The sequence below is a fragment of the Xenopus laevis genome, chromosome 9_10S (genome assembly GCF_017654675.1).
Source record: "Xenopus laevis strain J_2021 chromosome 9_10S, Xenopus_laevis_v10.1, whole genome shotgun sequence".
NCBI lineage: Eukaryota > Metazoa > Chordata > Amphibia > Anura > Pipidae > Xenopus > Xenopus laevis.
In genome coordinates, this window is record NC_054388.1 from 71,808,680 (window position 1) to 71,826,298 (window position 17,619).

The window sequence follows — 17,619 nt, forward strand, 5'->3', positions numbered from 1 at the left end:
TGACCATACATTTTTAGCTAGATCTGAATACAGAACAATGTATCGTTTACTACATTATAGATAATCTTTTGCATAGCTACCACTTATCACTCGCTAACAATGTCTAGGATTCTAAGACTAAAAAGCTAGAGCCTACGCATACCCACTCTGACCCAATTTTCAACTTCTAGGTTTCCAGTGTAAATTGGCAAATTTAAGCCCCTTTAGACCTAATCATAGTTTATCTGTAGGTATTGAATTTTGGAATGACTCGAGGGCCAAACGATCAGATTAGCCCAATATGGCCCAGAGCATAGGTTCCTATATCAACCTAAGATCCTCTTGTTTGACACTCTTCAGGTGTATGAAAATGTTTGCTTGTCATGACAGTAAAAATTAAGGAAAGGAATGGCATCACAGGAACTATCCCAGTCTGTCCCCAGGACTAAAGCCCCTAATAACAAACCAATAGGGAAAGGTTCTTACTAACCAGTGCATGGCCAGCTCTACTCCCTGATTCCCATGATGCTCTATAAAGTTTAAAGTAGAAAAACCTGCCGGAAAGATCATCACATAAGTTATAATAAATGCTTGAAGCTGGGTAAAATTGCATACCGTAATTGCTTTGTAAGTAGAAAAATGAATAGGAAATGAAAAAAAAACAAATTAAAAAAGTGCTTCTATATTGAGCCAAGTATCTTGTTTCACTGTTTATTTACATCAGGTGACGGCTTCTCCTCCTGTGGTCATCAAAGTGCAGCCTCCTATAAATGTCCCTCCCATACAAAAGAACCCTGTGGAGAAAGAGATTGTTCAGACTGGTCAAGGTATTATCTCTTTCCAAATCTTGTTTTTTGGTTTGACTGGTTTCCAATGTAAATAGGTAGGAAGAACATTTATATCAGACTTATTTTGTTTAGAATATATTGCTATATTTGATTTAAACAAGTCTGTTGGTTTCACTATAAAGTTGACCTCACACATAGCAATTTTCTGCATATTTCATTTAAATAATTAGAAGAAGCCTTATCCTGTTTCTGGTTCAGCCAGTGCCTCTGATGTGCCATAAAAGGTCATTAGAGAAGCTTTTTCTTCATATTGGGAAGCCCAATATCAAATATCCAACACATTTCATCCATAGGGCCTTATTTCCTTTAGGTGTAGCTGCTTGCTTGTATTGGAAAATATGGGCAGCAACACTGACTTCCATAGGTACTGAGATAAAGGTTGAGATTTGTTGTTCAGTTAAGGTTGAAATGCCTTATGCTAGTCACCTCACTAATCAGTAGATCACCCTAGAGATCATTTAGAACCACAGCAGCAACTGAAGGAACACCATTTGGACTTCAGAATAATTCATCCTGAATGTGTGGACTGAAAAGGACAATTGCCTATAACATTTGTTGGCTGAAGATGAAGGAGTTGTAGTCAGAGTAGTCAAAATGTAGTCCTATATGGCCTTTACACAAATCACAGTCTGGTTGAGGGTTAGAAACAGCTAGATACCCAGGTTTGGACTCTCCAACTTAATGGGAACTCTGCAGTGTGGGTATAATGTTAGGTCTGTGTATTAATAATGGTCTGGTGTTTCTCATCATAGGTCAGCAAGGGATTAAAGGAGAGAAGGGTGATCGTGGAGAGAAGGGTGAGAGGGGACTGACTGGTCCTAAGGGAGACAGTGCAAGTGTGAGCCTTGCTTCTGATTCCAAAGCAGAAAAGGTAAGTTTATTGAAATTGGTTGACATTTTCCACTTGGATCATCAGAAGTATGACCAAGAATGAAAAATGGATTTATCCTGTGCTAATATACTCTAAAAATGTTCTTACCACATCAATAGTTATCTATAGTTAAATATATTCTAGTATCTCTTATATTCATATTGATCCCTCTAGGGTACCAGAGCAGTGCCAAAACAAGCTAGGCTGTATGACTCAGATCTAGCCGATAGCAGTTTTTCTTTAGCAAATGGACTTAATACTAGTAATAATTCCCTTTTCTCTGTCGTCTCAGGGGAACACAGGGACTCCAAGGGTTAAGCTCCATCCTCTAGGAGGCAGGACACTTAGAATTGATTTGCAGGGGGCATGTCCAGGACTCCGTCTTAACCCCACAGTGCTATAATCCCTCAGTTTTTAAGTGTTATGCTTACCAGGAGGATGGACAAACCTTGTCCTCCTGAGACAAGTAGATTGAAGATAGAAGATAGAGGATGGGGTACTCCAGGGCCAGGAATACCTGTACCCTTCAGAGTAAGGACCCCCTTCTAGGGATAAACACAGGGTCATACTCTAGCCTCAAGGGCTACACCGACCAATTGTACAGTTCCTGCCCCCCAACCATAGGGGTGGCAGATGGTCCGACCGGTGGAACAAGTCACACGTGAGCAGGGCCGCCATTAGAAATCACGGGGCCCCGTACAACAAAATTTTTGGGGCCCCCTGGGCCCCGCCCACACTGACGACCAAGCTCCGCCCCATATCCCGCCCACATCGCAGTTAAAAGACCACACAGACATCAGCGCTAAAAAAGTAACCCCCCCCCCACACAAGTTGTAAAAAGCTATTGATGGTCAGGGCCCCCTTATAAAAAAAATTGGGGCCCCAAAAAAAAAAAAAAAAAAATTTTTTTTTTTTTAAAAACATTGGTGGCAGGGGCCCCCTGTTAAAAAAAACTTGGGGCCCCAACAAAAAAAATGTAAAAAAAACTAAAAAATAAACAAACATTGGTGGCAGGGGCCCCCTTCTAAGTTAAAAACAAATTGGGGCCCCAAAAAAAAATTTGAAAAAAAATTAATTTTTTTTTAAAAAAAAACATTGGCGGCAGGGGCCCCCTTATAAGTTAAAAACAAATTGGGGCCCCAAAAAAAAATTTGAAAAAAAATAAATTTTTTTTTGAAAAAAAAAAAAAACATTGGCGGCAGGGGCCCCCTTATAAGTTAAAAACAAATTGGGGCCCCAAAAAAAAAATTTGGAGAAAAAAAAAAAATTTTTTTGAAAAAAAAAAAATGGTGGCAGGGGCCCCCTTACAAGTTAAAAACAAATTGGGGCCCCAAAAAAAATTTAAAAAAATAATTTTTTTTTGAAAAAAAAACTGGTGGCAAGGGCCCCCTTACAAGTTAAAAAAATTTGGGGCCACCAAAAAGAAAATTAATTTTTTTTTTAAAAAAAAAACCCAAAAAAAACAATGGTGGCAAGGGGCCCCTTACGAGTTAAAAAAAAAATTGGGGCCCCAAAAACAAAAGTTTTAAAAAAAAGATTGGTGGCAGGGGCCTATAGAATATTAAAATAATACATTGGTGGCCAGGGGATTAAAAAAAAAAAAAACACAAACTGGTGTTCAGTAGAATTGAACTCATGGCTTCAGTACTTCAACTTCGCCTCCTTTCGTGACTTCGGGTCTTTTCACCGCTTCAGGACTTCGGCTTCGGCTGTTTTCGTGACTTCGGGTCTTTGCGCTGCTTCAGGACTTCGGCTTCGGCTGTTTTCGTGACTTCGGGTCTTTTCGGCGCTTCGTGACTTCGGGACTTCGGCTTTTTCCGTGACTTCGGGTCTTTTCGTCGCATCGGCTTCGGCTTTTCGGCACTTCCGCATTCGGCACTGAAGAGGCAAGACGTACGGCTCGGGCGCTCGTAAGGGGGGCCCGGATCTTCAAAAAAATGCAGCGCTGCCGGGCCCCCCTTCATGCCCGGGCCCGGTACGCTTGTCCCCCCTGTCCCCCCCTGATGGCGGCCCTGCACGTGAGTACTACTACATACTCACTAAGGCCCAGGGTGCTCCCCTACTGCCATGAACTCATAGTCACCCGTTGGGAAATAGACTTAAAATCAAGGTGCAGTTTATACTACTTTGCCTCTAGGGGAGTTTCCTGCCTTCTCCGTGGCCGGGCACATCAAAGGCGCACTTGGATGGGAAGGTGGGAGCTCCCTGAGGTGTCTTCTACCCTCGCACAGTGAATGGAACGTATCCTCCGTGATCCGTTCCAATTGCCATTTTGGGTGCACACTATCTGACCCGAATACAGAGGTCGCGCTGACGTCACATACGCCATATTATTTCACGCCGCCACAGTGTAAATCAGCACGGGGAACGTCAGGCAGCCCGGTCCTTCCTCTCTCTCTCTCTCTCTTCGCTTTACACTGAACTAGAGAAGGGATAATAAAGCCTTCAGCCACAAGCAGACAGGATCTATCTCTGCTATTAAGCATCCTCACCCGCATTTTCCATCCGGGCCTCACATAATCCCTCAGCAGGTTCCTAAGACACTGCTGCAAGGTAGTAACAAAGCAGAAGGTTAGTCAGGAAAACTATTCCCCATACCAGGGGGGGGGCACCCACAGCATCGCAGATCACCTATTTTTCTTGCAAAAGCTGTCACACAAAAATTCCTGGGGGCCAGGGAGAGCCCATCTGCAGGTCTTGTTCCAACTCTTCCATTACACCCCCCTCGGGAACCCTCTACAAGACATGGCTCAGGCTGAAGTAGCTGGCACTTCCACAGCCCCTCCAGCCCCACAGCCCCTCCAGCTCTGAGGGCGAACTCCCTCCATCCAAAGTATCCTCAGGAACAGAGGATGAAAATGAAGATGAATCTAAGGTCAGGGATGTCCAACATGACATCGACAACATAATCAGGGAAGTAACGGAGGTTCTAAAAATCACGCAAACTGCGGAACAACTGTCTTCTACGGCAAGCCTTTTCAAAAGGCAACAAAAGTCCTCAATCTGTTTCCCTTCATATGAACAACTGCTAAATGTCATACAAGAAGAATGGAACTCTCCGGAACGAAAGTTTCAAGCCACTTGAAAATTTTCTAAGTCCTATCCTTTTTCCAAAGACTTGGTGGACAAATGGTCTATGCCTCCCTCAGTTGATGCTTCTGTTTCCAGACTGTCTAAATCCACAACCCTGCCGGTCACGGATGCTGCAGCCTTTAAGGACCCAAGTGACTGAAGGTTCGAGGGTTTTCTAAGAGCTATGTACTCATTGGCTGGATCTACCCTACGCCCTGCACTCGCTTCGTCATGGGTAGCCAGAGCCATCCAGGCATGGTCTGAATCCCTGATAAATGATATACAAGAAGTAGTACCTAGAACTGATCTCATGTCAATGGTACAATCCATAGCGGAAGCATCAGCATATTTATGTGACGCCACTCTAGATACGACGCAAATCACGGCCCGTACGTCAGCAATATCGGTTGCAGTCCACAGAACCCTATGGCTAAAGAACTGGACCTCAGTTCAAAAAAGTCCCTCACTTCGCTACCCTTCAAAGGGCAACGTCTTTTCGGTGAGGAACTAGAAAAGTTTATCTCGCAGGCCACGGGAGGAAAGAGCACCTTTCTTCCTCAAAACAAGAGCAAATCCACTTCTTCCACAAAACAAGGAAGGTTTTTTCGTGTCCAAGGGGGAAGCTTCACCAGGCGAGACAATTCTCCCCAGTGTTCTCACTTCCCATCAAAGACAAATGACAAGGGTCGACCAACGTGGAAATCCAACAAGTTCCACAGCAAGTCCCCGGGTGATAAATCTACCTCCGCATGGCGGATCACCCCCTCCGGGATCTCAGCAACCAATAGGGGGCAGACTGCTGTGATTCCGGGAGATATGGAACCAATATTCATCAGACGCCTGGATCAACGAGATAATAGCTGTAGGTTACCATCTTGACTTCTCCCCCCCCAAAAAAGTTCATCATGTCCCGGGTTCCATCCACCGCCAAAAAAGCTCAAGCCTTTTACGGCTGCATCTCCAACATGGAGTGAAACGGAGTAATCGTTCCAGTGCCTCAGTCAGAGACATTCTCTGGGTTTTACTCCAATCTGTTCCTAGTCCCCAAGAAGGACGGATCATTCGGACCAGTCCTGGATCTCAAATTCCTCAACAAACACATTCGGTCTGTACGATTCAAGATGGAAACACTATGTTCAGTAATCTGGGGGGTGGATCCAGGACTCTTATTGATGTCCCTGGACATCAAGGATGCTTACCTCCACGTACAGATTCGGCCTCCACATTATCGCTTCCTGAGGTTTGCCTTCAAGAATCAACACTACCAATTTGTTGCGTTACCATTTGGACTGTCCTCAGCTCCCAGAGTTTTCACCAAACTAATGACAGTTTCTGCAGCAACGTTGAGACTCCAGGGAATCTCAGTGACACCTTACCTGGACGATCTTTTCCTCAAGGCCAGGACGGAGGAGCAGAGCAGACAAAATCTTTAGCAGGCGATAAGGTTACTTCAGAGCTTCGGCTGGAACATCAATTGGGACAAACCCAACCTGCAGCCCAGTCACCAGATAATATTTCTGGGTCTCAAGTTCAACACCCTAACTCAACGGGTAACCTTACCTCGAGACAAGCAGTTAAAAATCAGAGACCAGGTCAACCTTCTACTTTGCAACCGACGTCCCACTGTACACTTAGCAATGAGAGTCCTAGGACTGATGGTCTCATCCATCGAGGCGGTTCTCTTCGCACAGATACATCTTCTTCCGCTATAAACCAACATTCTCTCAGGGTGGAAGGGAGGGTCTCTCTCATAAACGTTCACCCTACTAAACACAACAAAAGAGTCTCTCACCCGGTGGCAAAGACAAGAAAACCTAGCCATGGGACAATCCTGGGCAATGCCAAACTGGACTGTGGTTACGACAGACGCGTCTACTAGGTTGGGGAGCAACATTAGAACAATCTATCTTTACAAGGTCCATGGTCCCCCGAAGAAGCCAAGTTAACCATAAACATACTAGAACTTCGGGCGGTACGACTAGCCCTCAATCACTGGTCTCGCCAGCTTCAAACCAAGTCTGTCCGAGTGCAAAGCGATAACTCCACCACGGTGGCGTACATAAACAGACAAGGAGGAACCCGCAGCAGGGCAGCCCTAGCGGAAGTACAGCTAATTCTAACTTGGACGGAGTTCAGGTCGGTAAGACTATCCGCCATTCACATCCCAGGGGTTTCCAACACAAAAGCGGATTTCCTCAGCCTAAACCAGCTGGATCCGAGGGAATGGGAACTCCATCCGGAATAATTTGCGGAGTTGGTAGAAATATGGGGTCTTCCCCAAATCGACCTCATGGCACCCAGAACCAACCGCAAGGTTTCCAACTTCTTTGCTCATTATCGGGATCAGATGGCGATGGGAGTGGACGCCATGAGACAACCATGGCGTTTCAACCTTGCCTAAATCTTTCCTCCTCTTCCCATGCTACCTCGAGTGTTGAAGAAAATCAGACGGTCGCAGATCATAGTAATCGTGATAGCATCATATTGGCCCATGGTTCTCAGATCTTCAGGAGATGGCCATAGCTCAGCCAATTCGTCTCACTCCCAGACACGATCTTCTGCAGCAGGGTCCCATAGTCCATCACAATCCGGGGCTCTTTGCTTTGACGGGATGGCTGTTGAAGCCACCATTTGGAGACGACAAGGCATAGCTGAAGAAGCCATCACTACGATGCTTAAATCATGAAAACCTACATCATCCAGAGCTTACCACAGAGTCTGGCGGAGCTACTGGAACTGGTGCAAAGACGCAGATTTTGTCCTTTCTTCAGAGAGGACTTCAATTGGCATTGAAGTTGAGTTCCTTGAAGGTGCAAGTCTCAGCTCTGTCCATCTTACTACAATCACAATGGACAATCACATCCGTACCTTCTTACAAGGAGTAGTACGCATCGCCCCCCCCTTCCGACCACCGCTCCCAGTGTGGGATCTTAACCTGGTCCTAGAATCTCTGCTAGACCCCCCCCCCTTCAAACCCTTAGGGGTAGTGTCTGAAAAGTGGCTTACCTGGAAGGTGGTATTCCTCATGGCAATTTCTTCAGCCAGAAGAGTGTCAGAACTTGGTGCCCTAGCATGTGACCCCTCCCTTCTGGTCTTCCATAAGGACAAGGCAGTACTCCGCACCATGCCATCCTTCCTCCCAAAGGTCGTATCTTCTTTTCACATTAACCAGGAGATAGTGGTTCCATCCCTTTGCCCGGACCTTAAGAATAATAATGGTATCCAAACGATCCAAATCCTTCAGATGGTCTCAAACCCTATTTGTTGTGCCTTCCGGACCGCAAAAGGGCATGGCAGCCTCCAAGACGTCGATTACACGGTGGATCAGAGAGACCGTTCGTCAGGCCTACCTATCCAAGGGCAGGCCTCCACCAGAGAATGTTCAAGCACATTCCACAAGGTCCTTGGGACCATCTTGGGCATGGCGTAACTCTGCTTCCTTGGATCAGATTTGCAGAGCAGCCACCTGGTCCTCAGTACATACATTTACAAAATTCTACAGCCTTGACACGTTTCCCTCAGCTGAGGCCGCGTTTGGCCGCAAGGTACTGCATACTGTGGTGCAGATCCAAATTCGCTCCCGCCCTACTGTTTTGGGACTGCTTTGTTAAATCCCCTAGAGTCCCTGTGTCCGCCTGAGATGACAGAGAAAACGAGATTAGCTCATACTCACCGTTAAATCCGTTTCTCTGTAGTCGATAGGGGGACACAGGGCTTCCCAACCCTGAGCGAAAGTTGACCAATTGGTCCATGGGAAATGTTTTTCCTGAATTACCTGTTCTGCAAGTTAAATTATGATAATCCCTTTTTCAGCAGTCTTTTTGGTACAAACTGAGGGATTATGGCAGTGTGGGGTTAAGACGGAGTCCCGAACACGCCCCCTGCAAATCAGTTGTATGTGTCCTGCCTACTAGAGGGTGGAGCGTAACCCCTAGAGTCCCTGTGCCCCCCTATCGACTACAGAGAAAAGGATTTAACGGTGAGTATCAAAAAATCCCATTATCTACCCCCTGGAGGCTTATTAGCATTTCTACAGAAAAAAAGTAGCGATGATGAGTCTGGCCTGACTCATGCAACCTGCTTAGTTATTGAACAGTTCATGTTACTCCAGGCACAAGACACCAGACACAGTACTGTCAATCCCTGACCAGGAAACCTGCCAATATTGTAAAACATCTGACATTGACCAGCTAATAGACATACACACTTTCCAACAGTTTTAATCTGAGAATGTATTTTATTCTTTAGATCTGTGTATTAAAATGGTAAAATATGTACTCCCAAGCACCATGTTACATTACCTTTAAAGATGAAGTAAGCATAAAGCTGCCATATATCACTACAAAATTCAACAAGTTAGTTATAATTTGCTTTGATAAGCTATTGGTCTGTGGAATCTGAACTCAAATTCATGATTCTATAAATGTAATGGTTTTCAAATAACCTTGAGCTTCACAGTTACTTCCATTACTGTAATTTCCCTTTGTACTTGTTTTTGCATAGCACAGGATGTTTTCTATATGATATAAAAGCTAGATACCATGTACTGAAGTTATTAAGTCAATTTTATAAATTGTTTCACAGGGCCAGAAAGGAGAGGTCGGATTCAAGGTAAGTGACACATTCTGGCTATTTTGTGACGATGGTTGAGACTAGTTCATTGGCTGCTACTATGTATTCAGTCTGGTTTATTAAGTCCATCAATCTGGCTCACTAGGGAAGTGCAGGCTTTGGTTATCCTGGGCCTAAAGGGCAGAAAGGAGATCCTGGAATCATGGGACCAAGAGGACATCCAGGCCCCCCTGGACCATCTGTTTTACAAAAAAGTGATGGAACTACAGTACAGCAGGTCACAGGACCTCCAGGTCCTCAAGGCCCAGCAGGACCGCCAGGAAATGACGGGGAACCAGTAAGTAAATCACAAAAGAAAGTGTAAAAATATGAATGAGAAAATATTTGGGTGAAATATATCGAAAAAAAAATTCAGAAGAAAGAATTAATCTGCAAACAATACACAATATCTTTTATTCTGTAAAAGGAAAATCTCTATTTTATTTTCAGGGTGATCCAGGTGAAGATGGAAAAACCGTAAGTTACTTTGCTGTTTTTATCATTCAGTTAAAACTCATGAAAAAAACCTGCCCTTGTCATATGAGCTTATAGTACATCCAAAGGGCTATAGCACATGAGGAGGCAGTAAGTCTTCTGGTTGATAATCACTGGCCCACATGTGTTCTGGCAAGGTCCATGGGATTTAAATGAAACTATATAGAGTAGCAATTTCAAGCATTTTACCTCCTCCCAACTGAGCTGGAAAACTTAGATTTGTGTATGTGCGCAACTATAATTGTGCGCTAAACTATATTTTGTTGGATGGCGTCAGATCGACAAATCACATCCTACAAGTTGGAAGTAATCGCATGGGTCAAAATATAATGGCGCTGACACAAAAATGCCGTCCTTTATATTGGATGTGGTAGAAGCATGAACAAACCATACCACCCCGAATTTTTCTGATCCGACTTAAAGGGATACTGTCATGGGAAATCATGTTTTTTCTTAAGTGCATCAGTTAATAGTGCTACTGTAGCAGACTTCTGCCCGACTTCCAGCTTTATAGGCGTGCACCTTCTCGCCCCTCCCCTTTTGTGACATCATCGTCGGCGCGGGTCTATAAAGGGAAGCTGGAAGTCAGATTCAGGCGGGCGCATGTGGAAGGAGGGCGGGTTAGGGAATCCCTTGAACATTCCAACTATGTTGCATGACAGGATTTTGTGGGTCAGATAAAGTCTGATCAAAATCTCCGGTGTAGTTAAGCCCTAAGCCGGTATTCTGTGCTAGCTGCTCTTGTGTAACAAATCCCAGCAACTGTGCACCCCATAACCCACTCTGCTGTGTTTGTATTTAATGTAAAAGGCGTTCTGCTACATTATCCATGTTCTCTGTCTTATTTTCCCACTTATACTGTGTACATTGATCAGTCTTTTGTACACTAATCAAATCCATGAGTGACCCTGATATACTAGCTTGATATCCATTTATTTGAATTAGTATATGGCCTTTATGTGTAGTGATTCTTTCCATGTTTGAGGTAAAAGTACAGCCTTACATCTTGTAGTCTAAGTTTTTCTCTTCAACATAAGAAGGCAAATACAGCCAAGTGTGCACAGATTAGTCAATATATTCAGATTATTTTTTTGTCACACTGCAGGGTGAAGTTGGTCCACAAGGATTTCCAGGGACCCCCGGTGATATTGGGCAGAAAGGAGAAAAGGTGAGGTTTTTCTTTTGGTTGGGAGAAGTAAAGGTGGGTCAAGTGTGAGCCAGAGATAAATCAGTAGTGCGTGCAAGTGTGACAGGTGGCTGTGATTTGATGAATTCCCAGTAGGAGGTTTTTAGCAAATACTAATGAAAATAAAGTTTTGGATTTTACATGTGGTATTATAGAAGATGGGCCCATGTTGGCCAAAGAAAATTAAAGTATGATTGGCAACATTGGTCAGAAATGTATAGTTTCCTAGTTTCCTAATAATTAATTTCGTTAGTTATGGTCATATAATTATTATATATTCAATGTACCTTCTCTCTTTAAGGGTGATTCTGGTGTTGGTATGCGAGGTCCTTCTGGGCCACCAGGTCCACCAGGCCCCCCTGGACCTTCTAGAATGGACAAGCTGGTAGGTGTTTCCTAGAGGCATATATATATATATATATATATATATATATATATATATATATATATATATATATATATATATATATATATATATATATATATATATATATATATATAGTTAGTGTATGTGTATTGTTGGCCTATTTAACTCACTGACAGGTCACAAACTTTAATTTGATTTAAATATGTGGTTATATTCACCATAAGCATAGACATATAAATAAAAATATGCAGAAAGTGAGCAACTTTTAACTCATTTTTGTGCAATGACCAAATATGGAACTACAGTACATATGTAGAATAATATGGCTGTTACATGAGCCTTCTTACCGTTGTAACCATTGTATGAGTTAGAGGCAAATGTCACGAATGCTGATTCAGTGATTGTGTAGCTTAGTGCAATAGTCATTAGCTTCTTGTCTTTCATTTTCAGACATTCATTGACATGGAAGGTTCTGGATATGGTGGAGATTTGGAAAATGTCAGGGTAAGTAGTCACTTTTTATGAAGTGACTGAAACAATGAGAAGAAAGGGAAGCTGTCATACACTTTTATTTATGCCTACCAACACATTTACTCAGCACTGTATATGGGATTGTTTTATCCATTACATCAATCCCTGCCCCAGTGGAGTTTACTAACTAGAGTAAGTTTTATCAGGAATCAATTAACTTGCCTTGAATTTGAAATGCGTGGGGAAACTGGAGTATCCAGAAGAATTAACACAGGTAGAGAATGTACAAACTTCTCTCAGGTAGTGCCCAGGTCAGAACTGAACTCTGGACCCTGCTGTGAAATGCAGCAGTGTTTACCACTGAGCAACCAGTAGGTTTATTTATTGCATAGCCTAGCATTGCTAGAATAGATCAATGTAGTACCAAACTCTTACCATAAACTTCCGCATGCTGAGCCCTCATCACCTCTTGTCTTTAGTCGGCCTTTTACACATAAACAATTGTAGTCATAGGAAAAGGCCTTAGGGTTTCCTGAGTAATGTGATCAGCACATCAACCCTGCTTAAGCCCATATCTGGCAGGTAAATAAACAGCTCCCCAGCAAACAAACAACTGTAATGAGCAGAGCCCCAAAGATGTTGATGAGAACATACCATCTGGTATTTTCCAGGTCATAAATCTCTACAAATCAGTCAAAGTAATGCTTACCTCATCCTGTCTAAGTATACATCAAAACCAATAAACACAAAGCATTCTAAAACAGTGTACCTTCTGCTCCCCTAATGCTATCTGGCCATTAAACTTCAACTTCTTTTCTTCCACTGTTAGATGTTGCTTGAGTTTTGTTACCTAAACTATTATAATTGTGTGTTTATCATTTAGAGAAGTATCGGTATAAGTAATGCACAGCCCTCATTTATTTAGTCTAGTTTTTACGTGAGAATTCCAAAATATCAATTTATGTAGTGAAAGGTATTGAAATATTTAAGCTAGTTATGGGAATGTTTTCATTAGCAACATGGAATGGGCAGATATAATAAGATCCCTAGGGCTCATGGAAGCAATTATATTTAGCACTCCTGACATCCTTGTTTGTATGAACCTCGAAAATCTATAACTGGTAGGAAAATGATTCAATTTAATCTGTCATTCCAGATATTTTTATTATACGAACATAAAAAATGTATTTGTTATTATTTTAATTTTTAGATTTGTGCAGATTGAATGTACATATAATGTTTATATTATCTGCAAAGCTTTGATTCTTAAAAAAACTATTTATTCAAATTAGGTTATAAATCCAGTGTTTGTGCCAAGTACTGGAGCAGCCTTCATGACATTGTCAGAGATCCACATAGGGAAAGGCACATGAGCACATTTGTATATTGGTGGTTTTGCCCTTTGCATACATCAACAACTAATGTACAGTATAAACTCAAGATAGTAATGAATGCAATGTGCATGTAGGCAGTAACTAGAATTCTTGCTCTTAAAAAAAGAACCTAGCCTCAATTGCACCTTGAGGCCTTTGCCCTGACTGTTCTATGCCACATAAACCTGGCAGCAGTAGTTAAAAAGCAGCTAGAGAGCTGCAGACTGGATATTTCCAATCCAAAAAGACACCTTAATATTCTATGACATTTATGAAAGCTTGGGGTGATAAGTTACATAGCATAAAATACATCATAATATTCATAATAGGCATTATGCAAAGGAGACTTTGGGTTAATGCATTTATGTGATTACCAATCTAAGTGAAAATGTACATTATTCCACATTTATTACCCAAATATCATTAGAATATTTACTACAAGTTGTAGTACTAAATGTATTGTGTAGCATGTACATCATACATATGCTGTGGCTTTATGAGATTCCTGCATAATATATATACTTGTAGCTGCATTCAATTGTAACTATTGTGACCATGTAACACAGAAAAATGCCATTAGTATTAATTTATACTAATGTTCTCACTATTTCTATTGTATATTTCAGGGACCCTCTGGTTTACCTGGGCCCCCAGGTCCTCCAGGTGTACCTGGTTTACCTGGAGTACCTGGAACTTTTGGAATGAACAATACAGGATTACCAGGTCCACCTGGGTTGCCAGGTCTTCCAGGAAAGGAAGGATTTCCAGGTCCTCCTGGCCCTTCAGTAAGTAAATAGCATTAAATGCACACTGCTTGGTAACATCCAGTGTACATTGGTAGTGGTATACAGAAATATATGCATATTCTTTTGTGCATTAATAAGCACTTTTGCATTAACAAGTTGTATAAATTATTTGAGTGAATGCAGAGGGCTGGTGAGCCATAAAAAAGGAAGAAGCCAGCAAATATTTAAAGGCAGACATGTATGGGCAGAAGTTACAATTAAGCAACCAGTAGGCCCAATAATATAACTGACTAATCTGCTCATTTTATTGATGAGATGCAACCTCTCACTATTCCGGTCCTACCATTTTGTTGATCATAGTTTATGTTCAAACAGAATGGGTATTAGTCCGTGGAATCACAATATGGTTGTTCGCACTTCCTTAAGTTATCCATATGTGCACTCATTTTTCCAAGCAGCAAAGTTGTGCTCAGGCTAAATTTCTGCATGTATGAGCTACTTAATTTGGATTCCATATTGTTAACTTATGGCTTTATGGTAAAAGCACTGAACATCTTCAAGAGTTTGGTTGGAACAGGTAAAATTGCCTGTTGTTGCCAGTGTAGTTTTGCTACATAACAAAATAGTACTGAGATTTGTTCATAGTCTGAGGAGCACCCTGGCAAATCACAGGGGGCATAGCTGAAAAAGAAAATACTTTATAGGCCCATAATTATCCACCCGCAAATTGTAAGCCCTTTTGTTCTGGAATAGGGTGTAGATTTGATTTTAGGTTCAGATTGATGATATATGAGGGATAAGCATCCTTAGGGTTGGTGAGTAGGATAATGAATAGTTCAGAAGTTTGTGTTATATAATAAGGGAATATTAGGCTGTTGGAACCAAGATGTTGCTGGTTTACTGTTGTGTTTATGGTCGTTGTCATTTCAAGGGCATTTCCTATTCGGCATAATGCAACATAAGCTCTTTCATGTATTGAAACTGATCCTGTTATGCCAAAAACAGGCACAACGCCATAGTATGAGAAACATCCCCATATTGTGATGCTTGAGCTCATTTTAGCTGAGCAGAATATAATTTTCTGAACTTTTTTAAATTCTTTCCTCTCTCCAGCATGCACAAGATTTGCCACCTTCCCTCCTTAAATAAGTTTTCACAGAATGAATGAACTCACTAATTGAACTCCACACTGCTATTATTTGGAACAAGCTATTATTATGCTGAACACTGCTATTATTTTGAACAAGCCTCAATTAATGATTCAGTTACACAGAATCATTAACATGCATGTCATGACTGTTGGGTCTGTTGGTTTTCTATTACTTTATTACACCTACTAGTAAATAATTTGCCTTGTAGAAATATAATTTCTACCAAAACAGTGATTGATCAGGTTAGTGATGTTGCACTGCTGTTTTTCTGAACACAACTGTACTTTATACTTTGTACACAACCTTTGTACTATATCTTCATATATATGGTGGACTTGTTTCTTTGGGTTTCTTGTTTGACCACTTTATCTTTCTTTAGGGACCCCCTGGAAAAGATGGATTAACTGGTGCAGCTGGTGTTGCTGGAATACGGGTAATGAAGTCTTGGGGTTTCCATTTATTAGGTTGAGTTTATCATTTGAATGTTACTGATGTTGGGTTGGATTTTTCTTCACTACTGCTAAAATAATAATATATATAATAATAACATGCTGCATATAATGGGAACTAGCTCCATAATGATCTTCTCTGTCCAATTTGTTTGAAATGAGTTTAAAAGAAAAAAAATCTCTAAAGGCAAACAATTTGCAGAGGTAACCACTTGTCACAGTTCCCTCCATTTGGCACCATGTTTCCAGAATAAAGCCTAGAGATCTTATAATGGCTAGGGCTTTCTTTGAACATAGGGAAAGAGCTGACCTTCTTTCCCTATTTTCAAAGGAGGTAATTTAAAAACAGAAATGACATTCTTTAGGCATTCTTTGCTCAAAGAGGATTCAGGTAGTCTGGGTCTGGTGTTTCCTAATACCTGGTGAGCGTGGGGGTTGATGCTTGATTTCTGAGTTGACCACATACTGTATGAAAATGATACAAAATTGAATCTTTTTCTCTAATGGAGCCTATATTGGTCCTCATTTAGGGTGAAGATGGAGAGATTGGTCTTCCAGGGGCCCCTGGAGTAAAGGTGAGCCAAGCGTTTACTGCACCCATAATTACTCTCACTTTTTTACTTGTGTCACATCTCAACACAATTTACTATCCTGTAGAGTACGCTGCCTCCAATCCCACTATATCTGTGGGAGATGTTCTCTCGTTATTCTCACAATGAGGTAAAAAAGTGTCAAACTCCAAGCATGCTCTGAAGTTCAGTGCTGTGTGTGTGTAGCAAAGGGTGGAGATATTTGTGTGACTTTGTTGTTGTGAGTGGTAAGCCATAGTCTATAGGGTGTCTTTAGTTACTGAATTCTAATTTTTTTTCCCACATTTTAGAGTCCTGCAAGGGTCTGGCTGGGCAGACAACCTGACCCATACCTGCCACCCAACTGTGCACCCCTATTCAGAGCTGCAGCCACAAGCCCTGCAGTATAACATTCTGGTCACTGATTCAGGTCCCCCCTAAGTAAATGGCCACGTGCTTGAGCCCCTGCTCCCATAGTAGTTACGTCACTGATCCCAAGACCAATTGACATTATAAAACAGGGATTTTCTTCATTTAGAAACATGCTGTCTTCCTAATACCACAGCTAGGATCTGAATGGAGGAGAAACCAGAGGAGGTGGGAGCACTTCCTAAACCACGTTGGTTAGTAGCGCTACACACCCTTATCCAGAAAGTCTCAGCTCCTGGGAATTCTGGGTAAGGATTCTCATACATGTATGTCCTATCCTTGGAGGGCAACCTATGCAGCTTTGCTTCTCAAGGAGAACTTGATTTTTCCAATCCCATATTAAGGGAAAGTAATTGATATTAAACCCAATATTTGGAACTGGGGATTTTACCCTTTAGTTGCATAGTCTAGTCACTTTGTGCAAATTAATAACACTATAAGCCACAATTGGAATTGAGCTCTGTGTTAAGTGGATGGGAACTCTGTGCTTGCTTGATTCTCAGAGCATGCAGTTGTGACACTGTGTTTGTGTATGGAGTGGAATCATTAGCAGTTCTTTTCCAGCATATAGCTCAGTCTACAATGGTCCTTCTGGCTCAGTCATCACATGCAAGGAAAAACAGTTTCCCTATTATCTCCCTATTATGCTATAAACTCATCTTGTAAAGTATTATATTTCTTGCATATTTTATAGGGTAGCCCTGGTGAGCCAGGACAACCTGGAGCCGTTGGACAACCTGGTTTAGCTGGACTTCCTGGACCAATGGGACCTCGTGGGCTACCAGGTCCTCCAGGACTACCTGGGCCTGTGGGGCGTGGCTCTGCAATTGGCTTTGTAAGTAATCTTCAATTTAGCAAATAGAACTTTGTGGTGCCACAAAATTAAAGCAGTCTCTCCGTTATATTTAAATGAACAGTAACACCAAAATTATATAGTTTCAACACTATCTTTACCATAATTAACATACTGTCCCCTTTAATCTTTTTATCTGAACACCATTT

General features: G+C 41.9%; 1 protein-coding gene across 5 annotated transcripts in view; it reads left to right on the top strand.

The window, feature by feature from the left end:
- The window catches only part of col18a1.S (collagen type XVIII alpha 1 S homeolog), a 112,705-nt gene that overhangs the window by 75,946 nt on the left and 19,140 nt on the right, over positions 1-17,619 (top strand). For all 5 annotated transcript variants that reach the window (XM_018237344.2, NM_001088739.1, XM_018237341.2 and 2 more), the window contains 12 exon segments: positions 704-806; positions 1,580-1,698; positions 9,355-9,381; positions 9,488-9,679; positions 9,832-9,858; positions 10,982-11,044; positions 11,364-11,447; positions 11,880-11,933; positions 13,900-14,058; positions 15,550-15,603; positions 16,150-16,194; positions 17,312-17,452. In XM_018237344.2, coding sequence (XP_018092833.1) covers positions 704-806; positions 1,580-1,698; positions 9,355-9,381; positions 9,488-9,679; positions 9,832-9,858; positions 10,982-11,044; positions 11,364-11,447; positions 11,880-11,933; positions 13,900-14,058; positions 15,550-15,603; positions 16,150-16,194; positions 17,312-17,452 — 1,068 coding nt within the window.